The following is a 21,958-nucleotide window of genomic DNA, read 5'->3' as shown; positions in this document are numbered from 1 at the left end:
TCACTTTAACACTTTCTTATGAAAACCTGGCAACCCTGGTCCATTGTTTCACCACAGGAGCAGATGTAGACAAGAATGTCTCCTAAATGACTGAGGAGTTTTGTTGTTGGATGTAATAATGAACATAGCAATAATCATTTACTCCCGACATATGAGCCGCTCAAGACACAGTGGATTATGTTGAAGCGAATGTGCCCCCGATCGAAATACGTCTTCATCTTCGAGCGAATCAATCGTGGTCCAGCTTTAACTCCAGAAGAGGTGAGTGTAAAGGGTTTTAATGAATCATTGCAAATGGCTTTTCCCAATAATGTACTAATTAGCAAGTTTCAAAATGAATTTACTAAAGTAGTCTCTCGAAGAGGTTTGGAAGAGAGGGGCGGAGTCAGAAGAGCTCATTAACATTTAAAGGAAAAACCCGTTTAACACTTTTTTTTTTTTTTTTTTGCTCCATTGAAACGAGATGACACTAAAGCTGAGATAATGTCAATTTCCACCCCATCCTTTCCATGCATTTGACTTCTGATAACATGACAAGCCACTCCTGACACACAGGGTTTAAGAGAACATTTTATTAGACATGTTGCAAAAGTGCATGTAAATACATCTGTTTATTTATATCATATATATCTTTAGGAATCGGAAGAGCAAAGTGAAAAGTGCTGCTCATATATGGATTATAGTTTGAAAATGAGTGTTGTTCGCTAAATCAATGCAATGCTAAGATCGAGATATCATCAGATTTTTATTTGTGTATTAAACAAGATGCATTAAGCTTCCACAGAAGAAAAATGTAAAATATAATTATCTTCTGTTTTTCCCTCTCTTGAACAGATACACCTTTGACAACTGTTAAGACGAGCACAGTTTTAGTTTGTACAAACTGAAAGCAATATATGTTTGGCACAGAAATGAAACATCGCAACAATACTGGTGAGTAGAAATTCCCAGAGAGTTAAAACCCTGCTCCTGCACCACAATTTGACTGTTTTAACCAAGACAGATCAATGCTAGTTTAATATGGATTAGTGTGGACCTGATAAAAAAACAAACACTGTTTTACATGATCTAGAGTTTGAAAAGTACTGCAAAATATAAATGTAGTGGGCCTGAGTTGATGTTTGGTGTCGCTAAGTGTGATTGTACTGTATCTTACAATTAAAATCATGTTTGTATGAATCCAGAACGTTATAGGAAATGTAATCTGCATTCATTGTTTTGGTTGTTTATACTGTGGCATTACTATGTAAGCCAAGGAACAAAGACGACAAACATAAAACAAAAAAACAGACATGTTTCACATTGCATAATTCCTATATGAATTAACAGGAGGATTTCATAATTAATAAATGGCTTTTTTTTAAACACAAATACACTTTTTCTGCAAAGCAAATCTAAACCAGCCCCTTTAAAGTATTTACAAGGAGTGAAAGTGCTCGATTTGCATTTCTCTACTGATATTAGCGTAAATAATCGACGGACTCGTCGATAAGGATCACTTTTTTTTTTTAAAGATCACACTAATGATTACAAAGCTGGCTAAAATAAAATAAAAAGCGCTGTTTTTTGAAATTACAAGTGCATGTGGGTATAAAAGTACAATCGACTATGAAGTAGTAGTTCTGGATGTCTGGTTGTAAACGAGTCAAGAAAACGGCTAAAAGAGTAAAGCTAAAAATAAAAAGGCACATATTTTCCCTTTTTCTGTATATATATATGTATATATGTAACTGTTAATGAGTTGTTTTAAAACAATATAGATATGGTGTCATACAAAATGCATTTCATTTTCAAACCAAGCCGAAGCCATTATCTCTGCATATTATTGACATGATTATTTCAAAGTGTTATCATCTGAAGTTACAAAGTATGATACTCCGCTTTTGACTATATGATCTGCGCCTACTGGACTGTAAGTGTTGCATCCGCTCCAAAAATAAGAGACGTGTTGAACTCTACTTAATAAGAGACCTTAGACAATAAGCTTTCATCTACTAACAGTTGATGCTGGGAGTCAAACACCTGAGACGACATGTATGGGGAAATTCGTCATTTCAACAGTTCAGCCGTTTTTTTTTTTAGGTTTTTACAACCTCTAGTTACCCGTCTCTTCCTCCGAGTCCACTTTACTGTGGTCAATCTTGGAGTTGTGTGCTGGGTTGCATACGGTCCTGGCTCTCAGCGCTCTCACACGCCTCTGTTGTCCCGCTGGGGTGGACTTTTAAGGCATCGTGTCCTGCTGCTGGGAGGAGGACCGTCACTTCTGGTGAAAGAGCAGCGATTTGACACTCCCAGCTTTGAATTTTGGTAACTGGTTGCTGATGATCTCCGCTAGCATTTCGGGAAACTCCACACTGAGGGATTTATTCACAAAGGTGTAGAAGCAGAAGTTCAGGAGTCCACCCACCATCTGAAGAGACACAGAGGGGTTAAGAGATATTAAACATCTTTCGAGTGAACCCCAAACGTAGGGCGAGACAAAGTTAAGCTATGCAGACATATTCTCCATTTCATTAAAAGTAAAGGATTTGAGTTCATGCATTTGGAAAAAGAACATACACTGCCATTCAAAAGCTTAGGGTCAGTGACATTAATTAATTTGATTCAGCAAGGATGCATTAAATTGATCAATCGATAAATTGAGGTTTCAAATAAATGCTGTTCTTTTAGACTATTCATCAAATATGAAGCAGCACAAATGCTTTAACATTGATCGTAATAATGCACGTTCATCGAGCAGGAAATCTGCATATTAGAATGATTTCTGAAAGATCATGTGACACTGAAGACAATGATGCTGTAAATACAGCTGTGCATCACAGGAAGGAATTACATTATAAAATATTTTACAATTATAATAACTGTAAAAATATTTCACAATATTTATGTATTCTTGATCAAATAAATGCAGCCTTGTTGTGCATAAGGAGTCATCTTTCAAAACATACAAATAAATAAATCAGGCCCGTCTTTTGTCTTTTAACTACAATAATAATTTATGCAACAAAAAGACGATCCATTTACATTTGATCTGATCTAAAATCTAGTGAACTGCCACAGCAGTCAGCATCATTTAAATGCATTATTTATATATATAAAAAAAGTACTAGTTAGGGTTAAGTACTTGTTATAGTAACTAGTTAGTAAGACACAGCCTGTTTATGCAACCGATGGTGAGCTTAGTGCCATGTGTTTTATGCTTATTGGAGTATTGAGTCTTTAGCTTAGGGACCTACAAAACTCTACTGGGATCAATTGATGATTTGAGTCTCGCTTTAGCAAGTACAGCTCACTAAGGTTTGGAGCAGAGCCGTAGTTTTCCAAGAGCATTGTTTAGGATAAAGGCCCTTACATCATGCATGGAGTCCAGTAGCTTAGTGAGCTGATAGAATCGTTGCCAGTTCTTGCTGGAGTTCTCCTCTCGCTTCACAATAGCCTTGCCCAGCTCTTTAATGTAAGACATCCGTAGCTCATCAAACACTGACTGGCTCTTCAGACCATCCTTCGGCACTGAGAAAGCACAACAACACACAAAGGTTTAGTTACAGTCCTCTTAAAAATGAATTCATCTGGATTCTCAGGGAACCTCAAGCATCAATGTCTTCTACAGAAGTCACCTGTGCTCAGGAGCAGAAGGACTTTCATGCACAGGTACTCCTCGTTGGACACTTGCAGTCTCACAAACTCATTGGAGATCTTCAGCATCTGTTCACACTGATCATTCATGTAGGGCAACCTCATCCTCTCTCTGCAGACGGACACACAAGACTTATTTAGGCTTATTTAGACTTATTAAAATCTGCTCACTCTTCAAAAAAACTTATGAGTGAATGGGTGCCGTCAGAGTAAGAGTCCAAACAGCTGATAAAAACATTAAACTCCAGCCCATAGCTGAAAATAGCATAAAACTTATATGAGTTTTTTTTGGTGATTTGAAGAGATTTGGATAAATGTAGCATTGCTTCACTTTCTCACAAATGGATCCTCTGCAGTGAATGGGTGCCGTCAGAATGAAGTAGAGGAAGTGTTATTATGGACTGGTATTTTGTACCAGAAGCATTGGTTTAAAGTTAAAAATCTTTAATGATGAATTTATTACAAACACACAGCTATGGGCTGGAGTTTTATGCTTTTATCAGCTGTTTGGACTCTTATTCTGACGGCACCCATTCACTGCAGAGCATCCATTGATGATCAAGTGATGCAATGCTATATTTTTTCCAAATCTGATGAAGAAAAAAACTCATCTACATCTTGGATGGCCAGAGTGTGAGCACATTTTTACCAGACATTAAATGTTCTGTTTATAATGAGTGCATGCTGCAGATTTGTGGTCTACTGCTTTTCTTTATTTTGATTGAGTGTCCGTGTGTTTATAGTTCATCAGCTAGAAAAAAATGGTTCTGAAAGTGATTCCCAAAAATTCTCATAGAAGAATTAGTATGATTATTTAACCCTTTACAGTTATCGTTATCATCATAGTTTCCATGGTGTGAGAGCGTCTTTAAACTGCCAGAGAGATTATTAAAGCAAACAGCATGTTAAATGAGATACATACTCATTGATGACTAGATCTGGTGCGAAACACAGCATGTTTCCATTACACTGCTGGTATGACCTCCAGCCCAGTCCGAAGGACATGAGGAAGAGCCAGGAGCATTGCAGCAGGGTCATCTGATCATCCAGGTGCAGGTTCCTAAACCCTAAAAACAGCAAAATTGAGTTTTTAGTACATGCTGCGGCTAAAGATCTTCAACATGGCTTTTTGAAGACAATCTTTGTTTTTTTTTTACAAAATGGGATATAAATGAAGTGGTGTCCTTTTATTATTTCTCAGAAAAAATGCTGCACATTGAAATATTTCAAATAGCAAGGCTAAATTACAATTTTAAAACAAATTCCAAATCAAATAATATAAATCACCTCATATAACCTAAGTCTTTGCATGCGCTCTTTCCATTTAAAAATAGAGACAAGCACTGGAATCACGATCCAAACAAAGGATGTTGCAAACATGCAGCATGAGCAGTTTTTGATATAAATTAGATTCTATAATTTCACTTTCAGCTTGTGAAAATACACAACATAAAAAAAAAGAAGAAATTAAAATGCAAATTCACTCTCTGACAGCAGGTGGCGCTTATGGAACAGCAGCGATGCATCGTTTCCAGCTTATAAACACTGCTTTAATATGAATTATGCAAAGGCGAGGTGAAAATACATTTAACCGTTTCTGAAGACGGTCAGTTTCCTCTCAGAGATACACTCATATAAACCTCCAGTCTCAAATGTCTCGCGATTTATTTTAATATTCATACATTTATCAGCTTGCGGTGCATCACTACATCCCTAGTCTCTAGTTGTACCTGGCAGAGCTTTGGCCCATTTGACCGCGGAGATGACCTGCCGGCCGCCCAGCCGGTTCAGAGTGGTCATAATGCGGGTGGAGGTGTCCGGTATGGTGCTGTCGTATCCGGCGTAGATGGTGTCCGGCTCGATGGCCTTCAGCAGTGACAGCATGGTGGGCACCACCTGGGGCATGGGTTTGGGCACCAGTGCCCGGGGCTCAGGCAGCGGAGGAAGACTGTGCTCTGGAACCGACGGCTGCTGGATCACCTTTCCGGATTGATTCCCTCTCTTGGTTTTACGAGCTGAGCGGTGAATGAGCAAAGTTTACAACAGTCAGTTTTCAAGCTATATGCATTTCCCTTGATTGAATTAAAGTTTTGTTACACTGACATTTAAGGATTGTAATTATGTAACAAGTGCAGCATGTTACCATCTAGGTTCATGCCTGCCATGAGGCATTTTCGGTAACGACAGGCAGGGCAGTTCTTCCGGCGGATTTTATCAATGATGCAATCGTTCCGTCCAGCGCACAGGTAATTGTGTTGCCCTACGAGAATCAAGAATAGTGTGGATCAGACAGGATGTTTTAGACATGTCAAAAACTGTCCTGAAACAAATTGCATTGCTAGTTTTTAAATGCAGAGCCGTAGTTTGTATAGTTAAAATAAATGCATTTAAAATAAACACTTAATTAGCTGTAAAATCCTATTCAGGTGACCTGTCTGCATTAGAGTGATGTTATCAGAATACATTTCCTCTGTCTGGCACAGATGCATTTCAACACCCACAGAATAAAAAGCATTTTGATTAGATGCAGTGAAAAAGTCAAGTCAAACTAGAACAACGTGTCTCTAAATTTACCTAATGGCCAATAAACACTTGTTTTTTTTTTTAGCAAAAAACATGCATTGCGCCAGATGTTCGACAGAGCACAAAATGTGTCAGAACTTTCTTACCTTCAACTGCTCTCTTAAAGAAGACTTTACAGCTTCCGCAGGTGAGGACTCCGTAATGGCAGCCTGAAGCATCATCAGAGCACACAAGACAGCTTTTGTGTGTGCCAGACTTCCCCGCAGCTGAGGTCGTGGCCGTGCGCTCTTCAGGTCTGAAAACACACAAACAAAGGGATGCGTGTATATTAGCTAACAGGAACAATGCCATTTAAAGATTCTGAATAATAATATTGCTCAGCAGGAATATAAAAGAACTCAGCTCTTTTACTAACATCGTAATATTAGAAGTTTCAGCACGCTCCTATGCCAATGCAATGATTACGTAACATTACGGTGAGGATGCGAGAATGGCCACTAGGGGGCGACGGCTGAACGATGGCCTAAACGTGGCTCCACCACCACGATGAGCCACATTTGCAACACTTACACATGCATTCAGCATGAGAGAAATACTATGAGATGCATGCAAATCCATCCAGTGAAGCAGAGCGAAACAGAGGACAGTTGCATATTCTCTTTCAGGGCCGTGCACAGACCTTTTGAGGGGCATGTGCTGAAACTGAAAAAGGGCACCCCCCCCCCTTTTTATATCAAGATTATTTAGTAAGCCTGCATAAAAGGAAGAAATGGTCACATCTTCATGACAAATTCAATAACACAAAATAATAGTCTCAAAAGCTTTAGATTTATTCACGATTAATAACAACCAGAATAATAATATTAGATAATATAGATAAACAGGGTTTTAAGGGCTTCTTTAAACCTAATACAACAGCAACCTTCTGTGAGCCATGTATCTGGCAAAAATTTGATACTATGGTGGACCAGGGATGTTGGTCTCTCGAAGGTCTCTTATTCACTACACTTTCCCCCTAAAATAAGCCAGCAATGAAAAAATAAATAAAAATAGTGTGAAAAGTACAGTTGCAGTGAAAAGCATTTCTGAAGGATCACGTGACACTGAAGAGTATACTGGAGTAATGATGCTGAAAATTCAGCTTTGATCACAAAAATAAATTACATTTTAAAATATTCAAATAGAAAACAGTTATTTAAAATTGTAAAAATATTACACAATATTACTGATTTTGCTGTATTTTGGATCAAATAAATGAAGCCTTGGAATGAATCACGAATTACATTCTGTATGATAAAATATAAAGATTTCAGTGATCTTCTGTATTTTTTTTTTTTAGTTACTACTACATTACTGTAGTAAAACCATGTTTTACAACATTTTATAAAGAGAGTATACAGAGAGTATACCATAACATGATTAGCCTAAATGTTAATAAATTAAGTGTATCAGCAATCATAAATCAAAGAAGAAATTTCTTAGAAATATAGTTATCTAGGTGACGAGGATCACTCGTCGCTGTGTAAGTTCCAGTACGAAACAGCGCGGGGGCGCACCTGTTATGATTTTCCGATGGTAAAAACAAATTATATGTTGTTGTATTACTTATCAATATATCGTTTTTGACCAGCGAATGTGTGCAAATGTGATTTTTTTTTCTGTCCGTCATTAAAACGGAGATGGCGCCTGCCGCTGCGGGCATCACATTACATTTTCATCTAGGTTACAAACTAGTTTTTTTTAGCTATATAGACGGAGCGCTCAGTATTTCCTGTGGTAAAATGCATTTGGCCAAATTAGCATTTTATAAAAGATGAAATGCTACTATCTGCACAGGCTATTTAAGTGTTGGCTATGTATTGGCTATGACTAGATGGCAAATGCTAGCCCTCTCTCTCAGGCGACGTCCCACATGTCTCAGTCAGTGAGTCTGTCAGACATCAAATAAATAAAATATGAGCCTTTATAGACAGTGTTTAGTAGTACTTCTTCAAACAACAAGATATTTATTTACCCTTCGCAAAACTTTGTTCAGCTCAGCTGTTGTCTACTGTGCGGCTGCTGTGGAACTTCAGTTGATTCAATGAGAGGGGGCGGAGTTATCAGCTTACTGACAGCTTGAGGATCGAATAAGATTTACACAAGCTCGTTTTAAGAACTTTCATTTGGTAAAACAGACAGACAGACGTAAAGGGTGACCAATAGCATTGATTAAAAAAAAAAAACACCACCAAAAAAAGGGCACTTCGGAGTGTAAGGGCAAAAAGGGCATGTGCTCTGCACAGGTTGAGCCCTACCTGTGCACGTGCCTGTTCTCTTTAGACAACATGAATAAGTTTCCCTCTAACAGATAGCAAATGTCAGACAAATAGCTGTCAAATCATTTTGATTTTCAGTCTAAACTTCATTTTCTGAAAACTATGCAGGCTGTAAGTACATGGAAACAGCTATGATTCAACTGGTAGAGATTTTCCTGTATCATTTGTAATAAAGTAAGTACATCTGCATGACTATCAGCAGACAGGACTGCTTTACTGTATTCACATGTGGGGGGAAACAAAGAAACAGCGTAGCGTGAAAATACGGAGTGAGACGTGTTGCAAAAACAAGTCTAAACATGACAGATCTTGTTAGGCACAAAACAAGCATCACAACTAGCAAGATCCAGATGATATGGGTTTATTATTGGTTTTACTTCACACTAGTGTTTAGACTCACATGTTCAAAAATGTGAAGTTGTTTTTGCTCGAATGCATGATTTATTGCTTCGTTATCAATAATCTTTTGGTCTGCGTTCATCAAGTTCCAAATAAATAATTTTATGAGATGCCTATAGTTTGTGGTAGTTATTTTTATGGATATTACTAGACACACGATTATGCATTATATATAAAAGTACACGCTCATCTACCACTTATTGTCACGGCATGCATTTTATTGCCCTTTAAAACAAAAACCACAAAATATCTGGTTTATAAAGACCTGTAAAAGAAGCAACCTGTGCAAGCACACTTGGAAGTTTTAATAGCCTCATGTCATACCTTTCAAGCTCAACCTGATCTCTATTACTTAGAAAACATTTTAATAATAGTCTTAGTCTGTTCCAGAGCTTTTCAACTGATGACCCGCAGGCCAAATGTGGCCCTGAGATTAGAAGAGCCCTGCTCTATTAAAAGCGAGAGCATTATGCATCAGAAAACACAACAGCTTTATCAAACCTGTAACAGAAATGATGAGAAGATGTAGGACTCTAATGGGTAACAAGGGCTGCAAAATCAAATTGATTAAAACCAAAGATTATTAGAATGATTAACTGATTAATAAGTAGTCTCTGATCGATTATTGCACTTTTGCAAATTGTTAAAATACTCAAATTCTAAACATGCTCATAAAAAGCTGCCTTGTAGCAGAAAATCAAGTTGTAATTCCAACTGCAAGCAACACTGTTTTTGCATGCTTAATATTGTAAAGCTGATGGCTTTATAGAAGTCTATTCCTTTAAGTGTCTTATAAATAAACATGACGTAACTTTACTTTAGTGGCGATTGCAGAGCTGGTGCACACATATCTTCAATCAGATGCTTTCTTAACTGCTGCTTTTCCACCTCTGTCATTTGATTTGTGTTTATTTTGTCATTGAGAGGAAAGCACGCAGCATATACTTACATATTCATCTCATCAGCGTCAGGATGATCGCTAACAGTAAAGAAGTGATGACCGCGTTCGAAACACTGCTTCATGAAGCTTTGAAACCATTGGGAATCATTTAACAGTGGTTTGAAGCGCTTATAAAAATGCCAAAGTCATGTGATTTTAGTAAAAAAAGTTGTGTTACGTTATAAATGTTTTGCCTTAGGAGCGGGCGATCTCTGTGAACCCGTGATCCGTGTGAGTTTATGGAGATTGCCTCGCTGTGGTGAACAAATGAATCAGCGTTTTTATACGATCTCGGATCAGTCCGATCAATTTGTAGACATTTTTAATGAGACGTGTGTAATTAAAATGATGAGTAGTAGTTAATGATCTCTAACTGGCCTGTTTAGAGCAGATTTTCGTAAAACAAACAAAACAAGTACTTTCAAATTAATGATAATAAGCCTATTTCAAAGATGTATACTATATAGACACTTTATTTTAATTTAATTTTATAATTTGGATTGCATTTAATACCTCAAGAAAGCATTTGCTTTAGGTTTGTAAAAGCGTTTTTTTTTTCATTGCATTTACACAGAGTGCTTTGAAACAGTGAATCATTTGCGAAGCAATTGATTCAAAGCTTCAAAATGGTTCATTTCTCCCATCACTACAGTAAAGTGTTGCTTGAACTTATTTTTTACCTCTAACGAAAAAAAGAAAGAAAATAATTTGCTGTCCGTATATCTGACATTATGTCACATGAGGTCAAACAACTATTCAAAAACATTATTATTTGTCAACAATTTTTTTTATTGTCAACATCGTTAATAATCTCAACAAACTGTTTCAGCCCTAGAACCAAAAATAGATTGCTACGGGGAAATAATAAATAGAAAAAAGGCATTTTAAATAAAACTTGAGGTAATTTTTTTAAATGATATCTATGACATGCATTTAGAAAATACATGGGATGAATTCTCTTCTCATGCTGACTTTAAATATAAATCGGCCTGACTTTGCAATGAAGAAGAGGAATATGGGTTCGAAAATGAAGAGACACCAGCGGCCAAAATCCCACTCGATCCATCTTCTGTTTACTTATTTATAGACTGCATTTGATAGCCACAAAAGCACGTGACTTCCTCCACATTACACATCCATCTGCTATCTACTGATCACAGTGGGCTGAAAATCTCACATTTTAGTTGTCAGATGCTAGATTAGTCTATTTGTTTTAATAGCTTCATTGTACCTTAAAAGGCACAATGACATTTTGCAAAAGGTTGTGGGCTCTTTTTGACAGAAATGTCTAATTCGTGGCTGAAGTCTTCAGTCTCCCAGGATCAGAGAGCAAAAGCAGCAATAAAAAAAAAAGGAAATAGCACCTACCCTGAGGAGAAACACATGAAAACAGAAAGAGGAAGTTGAGCATGCCATCTCTGTGTCTTGCCATAAGACATATCCTCTTAAATCAGGCCGCAAGTACAAACACAATGCATTTTACACAATTCTTAAAACTATAAATTGTTCCATGAATTCAAAACACTAGAAGCTCTTTCTTTCCTTTTTGACTCACAGATGAATCACCATGATTGTAAAAAAAAAAAAAAAAAAAAAAAAAAAAAAAAAAAAAAAAAAGGAAAATGTGGGTCACATTTACTTTCCAACCAGTCTAACCACACGGGTTTGCTCAACCCGAAATACAGTAACATTATCTGCATTCTTCTCGATGGAAAGTCACAAGGTTCAGACAGCAATCATTAGTGCGTTACAGATGATTAAGGATATTAATCAAACGTTTGTTGTTTTACACAAATGCACACAGACTTTCATACACTACATAGGCTACTCCTGCATGTTGTGAGATGCATAAGAAATCTTTAGACGTGAATCACACACCATAGTGCAGAATAAAAAAAAAAAAAAAAGACATTTTTAGAGTCAAGAATATCATTATATTAATTTAAAGCATTAATACATTTTACTGCCTTTAGATTTTTATTTGAGGGCATATTAGCCATCCAATGGTTCACATTTACAACTGTGTGTTTGCTGCTTAAAAAATACATTTTCACATTGGTCTGAACAAAAACAGCAGACAGGCACATTTATTCTCTGCCAGTAGATGGCGACTTTGGAAAGGCAGAGATACAGATGTGTAAAGCAGTCCTGTCTGCTGATACAGATGTGTCCCTGGCAACTGTACACAATTGACTTTGAATCGTGCAACATGTTTTACTAATGTTTGTGCTCATCAAATTACTGGTATTTGCACCATTATTTAATGCACAAAAATAAAACAGACGCTAATTTGCGTTGCACTTGGTATATTTTGCTGATTATTATGGAAATGATCCGTTTTCATTAGTTTATTGTTTGTAAATCAGCCACGGAAAATTCCACTCCCTTTAGCACTTTGTGGGAATTGCGCTCTCACGCTAATTTGCTCTGTTTAGTAAATCTGGCCCAAAGTGCCTTATTCGTTGATCATAATATGATTTGTCCTCCAGGACTCAGACTGCATTATTAGTTACGACTGAGGTGTTTTAGTTGTGTTGTGTCGCGCCGCCGGCCTGCAGTGTATACACATGGGATAATCTCTGCTCGGCCCAGATGGGAAAGTAGGTCAAACCAATGGCACTCATACCATTTCAGGCAGCTTGATCTCCGTGTGCTAAAGCAGAGGTGATTTACATCCATTATCTACTTCTGCTGACTGTCAAGATTTTTGCTCTACAGGAACCGAACCAAGACTGTGAGATAGTGAGAAAGTGAGAGAAAGAAGGAAGTAAAAGAAACAGAGGGCGAGAGCGAGAGAGAGACTGCCCTCTTTAATGGCTGTTGTTAAACACAGGTTGGCTGTTTAGTCAAATATACACGATGACTAACTGATCTGATATTCTTAACGCCGAGATGGTGTGAAACAGCTTCCCAGTAGCTGAAATAGCTTCTAGCGTAGAGGTCTACCAAGTTGGATTTTGATAACAGAAATCAGTCAAAGCGGTTACTATATGTGAGCGTGGACCACAAAATCAGCCTAAGTGTCAAATTTTCAACACTGAGATTTATACACCATCTGAAAACAGAATAAATAAGATTTCCATTAATGTATGGTTTGTAAGGACAGGGACAATATTTTGCCAAAATTCAACTATTTGAAAATCTGGAATCTGAAGGTGCAAAAAAAAAAAAAAAAAAAAAAAAAAAAAAAAAATTCTAAATACTGAGAAAATTGCTTTTAAAAGTTGTCCAAATGAAGTTCTAAAAGCATATTATTAATCAAAAATTAAGTTGATATATTTATGGTAGGAAATTTACTAAATATCTTCATGGAACATGATCTTCACTCATTATCCCTAATGATTTTTAACATAAAAGAAAAACAGATAATTTTGACCAATACAATGTGTATTTTTGGCTATTGCTACAAATATACCCCAGACCCTTCAGATTGGTTTTGTGCTCAATGGTCACATATTGTATTTTTGCACAGCATTCAGGACTGAAAAGATAAATTTGTATACTTTTTAATAACTAATAAAATTGGCATTAATTTATGTATTAAGTTATTTAATGTGAAAGGAGAAACTACTGACCAGTATTACATATACTGTACATCACATTACAGCTTTAAGAGCATTACATTTTTTTTTCTTTCCAACAATGTAAGAGCCTTGTAATTTTTGATCATTTTTATGTGTCCTTAAACTTTTGAATGGTAGTGTAATTCAACATGATCAATCATACTATTAAAAAGGGATTTATTTCAATTACTAATTTAAAGACCAAACACAATCAATGCTGTGGGTTAAAAAAAAACACTTTGTAAAATACGGAGTGTGTTTTTTTTCCAATGGCATCTGGAGCGTCTCTATGTTTGGCATTTGGAATGGAGTTTATATGTCCAGCTACAAGTGTCATTCGGCCAATGCAAATAAAAGCAACTGCGTGTTTGCATTGTAGTAACAGAGCTGCTTTTCTGCTTTAAATAAATGCCGTCTGTTTTTGTATAAACCATGTATACAGTGTTTGCAGAACAGCGTGACAGTCTCCATACATTTCAAAGATCAGCCTCAGGGCTTTTTTTTCTTTTTTTAGAAAACCTATATTTCGCTAGTCCAAAGGTCCTCATTGTGGGACTGGTTATGCAGAGTTAAAAATATTGGGTTGGTGATTGCTAGAGGGAGGAGAGAAGAGAGAGAAAACAAGCTACTTATTCACAGCTGTCTAAGAGCGGTCCATGTTGGTTGAGTCATATAAAGCCGAGCAAAGCTTTCAGGAAGAATTTCTGAGTCACTTCAAATTAAAAGGGTTTGGCTCAATTAAATCTTCATTCATTAAAGACAGAGTCACACAGGAGTGGAGATAAAAAAAATGTAAAAAAGCATGCAGCAAAGCAAAAGGGGTGTGAACCGATTTCATGTTTGCGTGAGAAACGGTGCACCACTGACACGATACCAACCATTTTTCCTGCATAGCATGCACACGACAAAGACAGCGAGAGAAACAGCTCCTGTCTAAGCTGGATGCAAGCCACTGAATGTCCCACAGGTTGAGACGCCGTCACGAATAACCCTGACTTCCACTCAAAACCTGCAGACCACAAAGGCCTGATAATTGAGCCCAAATGTATATTAAAGATGAAACCTCTCTTGTTTTTCACCATCTGTTCCTGTTCTCAGTGACTGAACCACAAACTGACTGCTTTTCTATCCACAACCACCAGCTATTTAGATGATTTTATGATGCACTTTCAAGTTATTGCTGTTTCCCATAAAACATCTGACTATGTAGTAGGCCAGATTTTCAGTCAGTACCCTGTGATGTATTTGGCAGATAAACATTGTTTATAGCCAAGATGAAACCGCATCTATTTTAATTCCGTTTGACAAATATCGGAGTAAAACAGGATGTACAATGAGACAAAAAAAAATGGTTTTATCCATCGGGAACTGATAGGATTGTAGGAATGGAGCCAGATGTGGTCACACAACTTTTTAAGGAAGTTTTTTGACCAAAAGGTTGAAGGTCAAGATCACCCTTGAGAGGTTAACATCTTAACATCTATTTTACGAAGCTAAAGTTATTTGCAGTTTTTGTTTAACCTTGCTCCATAAGAGTCACTTCCAACAGAGTTTAGCTCCTTTAATTAAACACCTGAACCAGCTAATCAAGGTGTAATTCAGGATCACTAGAAACTTCTTAGCAGGTGTGTTGGAGCTAAACTGGCTTTCCAGTTGTGAAAGTGGAGCAGGATTGAGCCAGTGTTATTTATATACTATTATGGTACTTATTAATATTTGATTAATGTGCTTTCATTCTGAAGCCGCTTTGACACAGCACATTGATTCTGGAAAACTAATCCCGGGAACCGTCCCAGAATGGGGACCTAGTAACACATGGTAATGTCACGTGTCTTTACGGGATGTGTGTGAACCAAAATCAAATGATCCCGGGACAAATTACAGGGCACATTATCGGTGTATTTTCCAAAATCTCTATGTGAAAGGGGCTTTTTAATTTCAGTTTTCATTTTAAGTCTAGATTAAGTTTTAGTAATTTATTTATGTGCTTTAGTCATTATTATTACACACACACACACACACACATATATATTTATTTATAGTTTCGGTTAACAATAACAACACTGGACTGGACACTTCTGTAAGCATTCATTAATGTTATCCGACATTAAAGTTTAGTTTTACTTTTATTTTCGTTTTAAAAAGCTTGTTATTTTATTTTATTCCTCAATGTTTGCTAAACATTTAGTAATTTATTAGTCAGTAGCTATATAATACAGCATGTGGTGTATACAATGCCTCATCTCATTCAATTTTGTTAATAAAAGTTAGTTTGTCTGTGTCATATTACGGTTTTATTGTTGTTGTGCTTTTTAATTAAGAATAAAAATGAATCTATCTTTTGTTTTAGTCTTTAAAAATGAAAGGTGTAGGTTATCAAAATAGACAATTATATTTTCTTGTAATAAGTAACAAGATCAAAAATAATAGGCTACTGATGAAAAAGAACTGGTTAAATGTTAAGCACTGTCATTTCCAAATACCTAACTATAAACTATGATAAAGCATGCAATTGATTAATGTTGTTGTGCAATATATATATATATGTATATATTTTGACTACTGGTTAACATTAAACAGTAGTAGCATGTCATTTCAGACGCAGAGACGGTTTATATATATATTGATGAAAAATTACAAGGAGATTGATTAAGTTTGAATATTCGTCATTTTCTGTAAAGTTGCTTTGTAATGATTTGTATTGTAAAAAGCATTATACAAATAAACTTGAATTGAATTGAACATAACAACTTAAGTTTCCATGATGGCATGCACTCATGAAATAATCATAAAAAGACCAGGTAAACACGGCTGATTCAATTTCTTGTTGACTTTGAGTAAGATTGCATAATGTTATCTGTGCTCTAATTCCTGAAACAAGAAGTGAGGACACTGCCATCTGATCTGAACTCAACGACTCTGACATTAGAAAACATATCTTGTGTTTATTTTAAGCATCGAGCGAAAGCTGGTTAAGGTGCGTGAGTCGCCAGTGGCCCGTTTAAATGACAAATATGCAGACACTTCCTCAAAGCCTGTACGCTTGACACGACATTAACAATCCATCAAACCGTAGCAGTTTTGGAAAAGCAGGTTTCGGGTCGAGCTGATCAGATACCGCATGTTTGTCACTTACATAACTCATAAGTACATAAGTACAGGCTTCTTCAGACTTACAGTAAACACAAGAGCATTTTTAAAGTAACAAAAGAAGCACATTAACCGATTACTTCCACAGAAATTCTGCCTTACTGTCTGTCTTGCTGTCTTTCAGCACATTTTTATACGATTTCTGCTCACACAAGTCAGGGTTTGCAAATAGGTGAAGAGAGATAGCAGTAAAACATGATGGGGCATGAATGTGAAGAGGAAAATGGAGCGTTACCGTCTGAAGGTTCAGGCAAGATCACAGACATTACTGAATCTTTAACTAGTTGAATTCTGTGGGTAAAAGTGTCAAATATCCATAATGGTGCAGCACAGTCATTTTTAGACTTATTTAAAACTGATTTCGTCTGATCTGAACTTAATTTCCTGGCTGTTCCTTACTGAAGGAAATGCATGGCATGATTGTTCCCAGAACAGACATGCCTTGAAATTTTAATTATTTTTCTCTTTAATAAATATATTTTTGTGCCACAACTGCTAAAATCTGATTTATTTCTGAGATAGCCATGCTAAAACAGTCCCCACACTTTATTATTACTATTTTTTATTAATAGCTGCAGCTTAAATCTATTAAAAACATTTATATATTTATTGGAATAAAGCTGCAATAAAATAAAATATAAATGAAAAACGGAAATTGGTTTAAGCGGAAGCACTAAAATTATGCTACTAACTGAAAATAAATAAATAAAAGCTAAAACTGAGATTAAAAAATACTTAAACTAAAAAAAAAGATAATATCTGTTTTTTTTTTTTATTAAAAATAATTTAAATTATGAAAGCACAAGGACTAAAACATTACAATAAAATGAAAATAAAAACTGAAAATGTATCTATCTTAAAACATTAATAAACACTATTATAACACTGCCAAGCTTTTGACTTATGAATGAGTTTTGAAAGTGATTACCTGAATTCAAAAAATGAAACTGAAAAAAAAAAAATTTAACTGAAATGCCATTGAAAGGTGTTTTAGATCTTAACACAACAACAAAAAAAGATTTATAACCAATGCAAACATTACTATGGTTTTCCCGAAAAATTCTAAAGATAAGTAATTCCCTGACTCTTCCAGGCCTAGGCTGTAGGAACAAAATCACAGATCACCACTGCTCACCTGGCATAGGGGCTTGCGTAGTTTTTGGAAAAGCATTCGCTGGCCCTCTGCTGCATTTCACTTGCATTCCCAAAGCCCTGGCCCCGGCCCCAACTCTCTTCTGTAGAGGTCACAGGGGTGAACATGTTAAAGACAGACTTCTGATCTTTCTTCTGACTGACAGCAGCTGTGGATGGACCGGTGCCAAATAGGAAGCTCTGTCCACTTGAAGTGGTGACTCCGCAAATGTTAATAGGTGTGCTGTGCAGACTCCCCTGACAGTAGTTAGTCCCACCGTTGTTCTCCTGCTTGATGACCCCAGGAGTGCACAGCTGGATTATAGAGTCCTTCTCCACCTTCACGGTGGGCAAACTGATGCTGGCGGTGACCGTGTTGATGCTGGAGGAACTGGAAATGGTGCTGGTCGTGCCATTGCTCATCGAGACTCCGGCTTTCAAATCACTCTCCGTATTTGTCGGCATGTCTCCGAGCAGAGCATCGTCACCTATGGTGGAGAGGAACGCGTCATCCTCCACATAGAAATCAGAGGGTGATCCGTCCAACTCGAAGTCCTGCAGGAGGTCCAGAGTGTTGTCACTAAAGAGCTTATGATTGCCAACATCAACATCTTTCCCAATAGGCCCAAAGGAATCATTCTCAAGGTCCATATCGCCTTTATCCAATGGAGAAAACTCTGTTTTTATAGGAAAGAGATTGGCGTCGAATCCACCAATCAGGGAGTCCGCTGAAGGGGAGGTGTTGTTGAGGTCTGCGATGCTGGCCTCCAGACTTGAGAAGCTGTCTCCCAAAGTGAAAGCTCCCAGGGTTTGGTGTTGATGGGGTCTCTGCTCCTTCCCACCCATTTTGAGCTCTGTATCTTCCTCAAAGATGCCAAAGGTGGAGGACACGGAAGTGGAGTGCTCCTCAAAAGTAGGCGAGTTGCTCATGCCATTGGGAAGATCCCCAGAAGCCGGCTGCATCAGCGGATTGGGCGGAGGAACCAGCGAGGTGGGGGCGACAGACATGACGCTTTGGAGTCCGCTTCGAAAAATTCCCTCGACTGGGCTGTTGCTGTAATCCAACGTCTTCAGATGATCATCTCTCTTGGCGCCGGTCTTCAGTCCTCCTTGATCCATCTTGCATTGCTGTGGTAAAACATAACAAAACAATTATAGTTTCTGAAACACCATCAACAACATGCCTGAGAAACCTAGTTTACTGTAGGTAAGGTGAAAACGAAACATTATTTGAGTAAACAAACAAAATTGCAACACAAAAATGCATATATATATATATATATATATATATATATATATATATATATATATATATATATATATATATATACACATGCATTTTTTGGTGCAATTTTGTTTGGGCTTTATATATGTTGACCCTACCTCCAAAATAAAAGATTCAGCATATATATGCTGTTGAAGTATTTGTACGTTTAGTTCATGTTAACTACTATGATTAATTACTATTAACTAATGGTCCTTATTGTGATGTGTTGTAAACAAACAACTGGTAAATAAGTATTAGCATCAATAACAGCTATAAAAAGGGATCAATTAAAAAAACTAAGCTTTTTATAATAATTAATGTAACGTTAGATTCAATAGTAATTGATTTTGCTTTACTGAAACTATGGTATTTTGTAGGATTTATTAACGGTTTTGCATACACATAAAATTTTATTGTATACAAGTACGATTTATAAGTTTTTATTATGCGTTTAGATGTGTTATCTATATTTTAATGTGTTAAAATAACAAAAGTCCGTTATCTAAACATGTCACTCACTCACTCAATCACATGCGCACTCTTGACTGAAGTTGAATGCCTCATAAAAATGGCTTAATTTTTAACGCCACCAACTCTATTTTTTCCAAAAGCTGCAGCTTAATCCATGATGATATACTCCTTCTAATGTAACTCGATTATTATTTAAATAAACGGATAAAAATCGCAAATCTGGCTCTGGCGAGCTCCCGGATCGGACACACGCACTGAGGCCTAGTCGCTACTGCTAATGCTAATCCGCAGCAAACATACGAGAAAATCATTACACGTTTAGATTATAAAACCGTAAATAACGCGTAACACCTACGAAACAACAACACAGCACACATGATTCAACGACAAACAGTGAAAAAAAAGAAAAAAAAAAAACACGAGTTCAGTGGACGAAAGTATCCGATTGTGTTTTTACGATATCAACGCCAATATTTGTAACGTACTCGGGTGAGCAGTTAACACGAAACAAAAAAATGGTTTGAAGGTCGAAATAACGTACGTACCTGTTGATATATAAGTTCCCGTTTTGATTTGTTGCATCATTTGTCATTGTTTTGTTTAGACGTTGCGCTGTTAGCGATTAGCAACAACAACAACAGCAGCAGCAGCAGTAGTAGCGAAAGCCTCCGGTCGCTTCACAAGAAAACCCCGCAACTCGGATATCGTCCGTTTTTTTAGTCCGGATTCATAACACCGTCTGTGTAATCCATGCAATTTACTCGTTTCCAGCCATGAGAAAGGAGGCGTGCCATAAAACCCTAAACCACAAAAACATTCAAAATGGAGATTACGGTCGATAAACCCCTGTTTACATCGTGCAGCGCCACCTATTGGCTGCACAGAGTTATCACATCTCCTCTCTTATTACACTAGACTAGGCTAGGCGCTGCACAGAATGATCACTGTATAACATCAAAGTACCGCGAGAGCGATAAGAGAGCACACGGATCCAATGCATTCGAATCGCTCTCGCGGTACTTTGATGTCATACAGTGATCACTCTGTGCAGCGCTGCTTGAAGTCGAACGCGCCTAGTGACTTCATTGATGTGAGTAACCTCGTGACATCACCATAAATCTAATCCCACTGCCTTCTCTCTCTCTCTGTTTGACCTTATTCAAATGAATTCCAACTTGCTTTAGTGGAATGACTGTAAAAAAATACAAAATTGCCAAAAGCTTATTCGGAGAAACATATTAACCAGTGTTGGGCGGTACTAGTTACAGTAATTAAATTACTTTTTGGAGTAGGTGTAACTAATTACTAAATTAGATTTCAATATTAATAATATGGTAACTTTTGATGGAAAGTAATGTGTTACGTTACTTTTGTGTTGTTTTCTCATCTGCCTTGGCCTCATTTTCCCTAATTTTTCTCTTTATCAAATGTTATGTTTATCTAAAATTATTTGTTTTGCTTGTGGTTGTTCATCTAAGGTCATTACATTAAATGTGTGCACATCCACACATATTTCACAGCAAGTGCTTCTGTATGTCCCTCTCCTTTTTAATTGTTCCTCTTCAGTCATGGCTGTAAGTTCTTTATGATGTTTGTGAATTTGCTCATGTATAGATCATTTATTGATTTAATTAGTAAATGTGAAGTAAAAGTGCGTCTCTGTCTCGATCGTTCATGTCTTCCGTCTACTCTTATTCTGACTGCCTTGTTCATACACTTCCAAATGCTTAATTTCATTTATAACAAACATTATTGCATGCATGCATATTAATTAACTAATGTTTGTTCCACTTTGACGTGGCTCTTGGTTGAACATATTTTATTTTTCAGTGCATCCAAAACAAATGATTTTATTTTTGTTTTGTTTTTTGTAAAACAATATTTTTTTATCTTACTTGAAGTGTTGCAAAGAAGGAAGTTTATGATAACACTTTATTTTACAGTATCTTTGTAACACATTATATATTACTATAGTAATAACAGGAAATTATGTATAAACATGAAACAACCATAAACCTAACCCCTATAGAAAGCTGGCTACATTTTGTTAATTAATATTACTTAGTTCTTTAATCTACAATTATTAAATTTAATCTTAAATTTAAATAAAAATAAAATTAAAATGTGTTTTTCAGAGACTAAGAAATAATAGACTACAAAGATAAAAGGTAAAATAATCAATTTCAAATTTTTACAATATGTTTTTATTTTTTTATTAAATAAATCTCATAAAGAGTGTAAAGGTGTTCAGGATTAACATTAGTCCATGTAAGCTTATAAAATCTACAACCAGGAACTGAGAATGCAAAACAATTTTCCAAACGTTTCCTTTTTAAACAGGCCTTTAACTGGTCAGAACAGACAAACGGGTTTAATGTATATTCAAAATCACTTTTAATTTTCAGATGTGGCAGTTCATTGTCAACAATCATCCAGAACTACATCACTGCCCTTTGTTATCAGTAATTGCATTATTAATTACATTACCATTTTTAAATGAATAAAGGGTTTTTGGGAATAAACTGATTTTTGTTGTTGTTGTTGTTAGTTAAAAAAGATT

At 36.5% G+C, this 21,958-nt stretch overlaps 1 protein-coding gene across 1 annotated transcript; it reads right to left on the bottom strand.

The window, feature by feature from the left end:
• Window positions 1-557: 557 nt before the first annotated feature.
• Window positions 558-20,250, bottom strand: LOC128027365 (glucocorticoid receptor). Its single transcript, XM_052614922.1, has 9 exons — window positions 19,944-20,250; window positions 17,665-18,788; window positions 6,306-6,454; window positions 5,780-5,896; window positions 5,367-5,651; window positions 4,559-4,703; window positions 3,618-3,748; window positions 3,353-3,510; window positions 558-2,410 (listed from the first exon to the last, which is right to left on the bottom strand). Exons 2-9 carry the CDS (start codon window positions 18,777-18,779, stop codon window positions 2,258-2,260), a joined length of 2,253 nt encoding a protein of 750 aa, XP_052470882.1. The 5' UTR covers window positions 18,780-18,788; window positions 19,944-20,250; the 3' UTR covers window positions 558-2,257.
• Window positions 20,251-21,958: the final 1,708 nt, after the last annotated feature.

This window comes from Carassius gibelio, chromosome A14, assembly GCF_023724105.1.
Source record: "Carassius gibelio isolate Cgi1373 ecotype wild population from Czech Republic chromosome A14, carGib1.2-hapl.c, whole genome shotgun sequence".
NCBI classification, from domain to species: domain Eukaryota; kingdom Metazoa; phylum Chordata; class Actinopteri; order Cypriniformes; family Cyprinidae; genus Carassius; species Carassius gibelio.
This window is presented reverse-complemented; position numbering and strand designations above follow the sequence as displayed.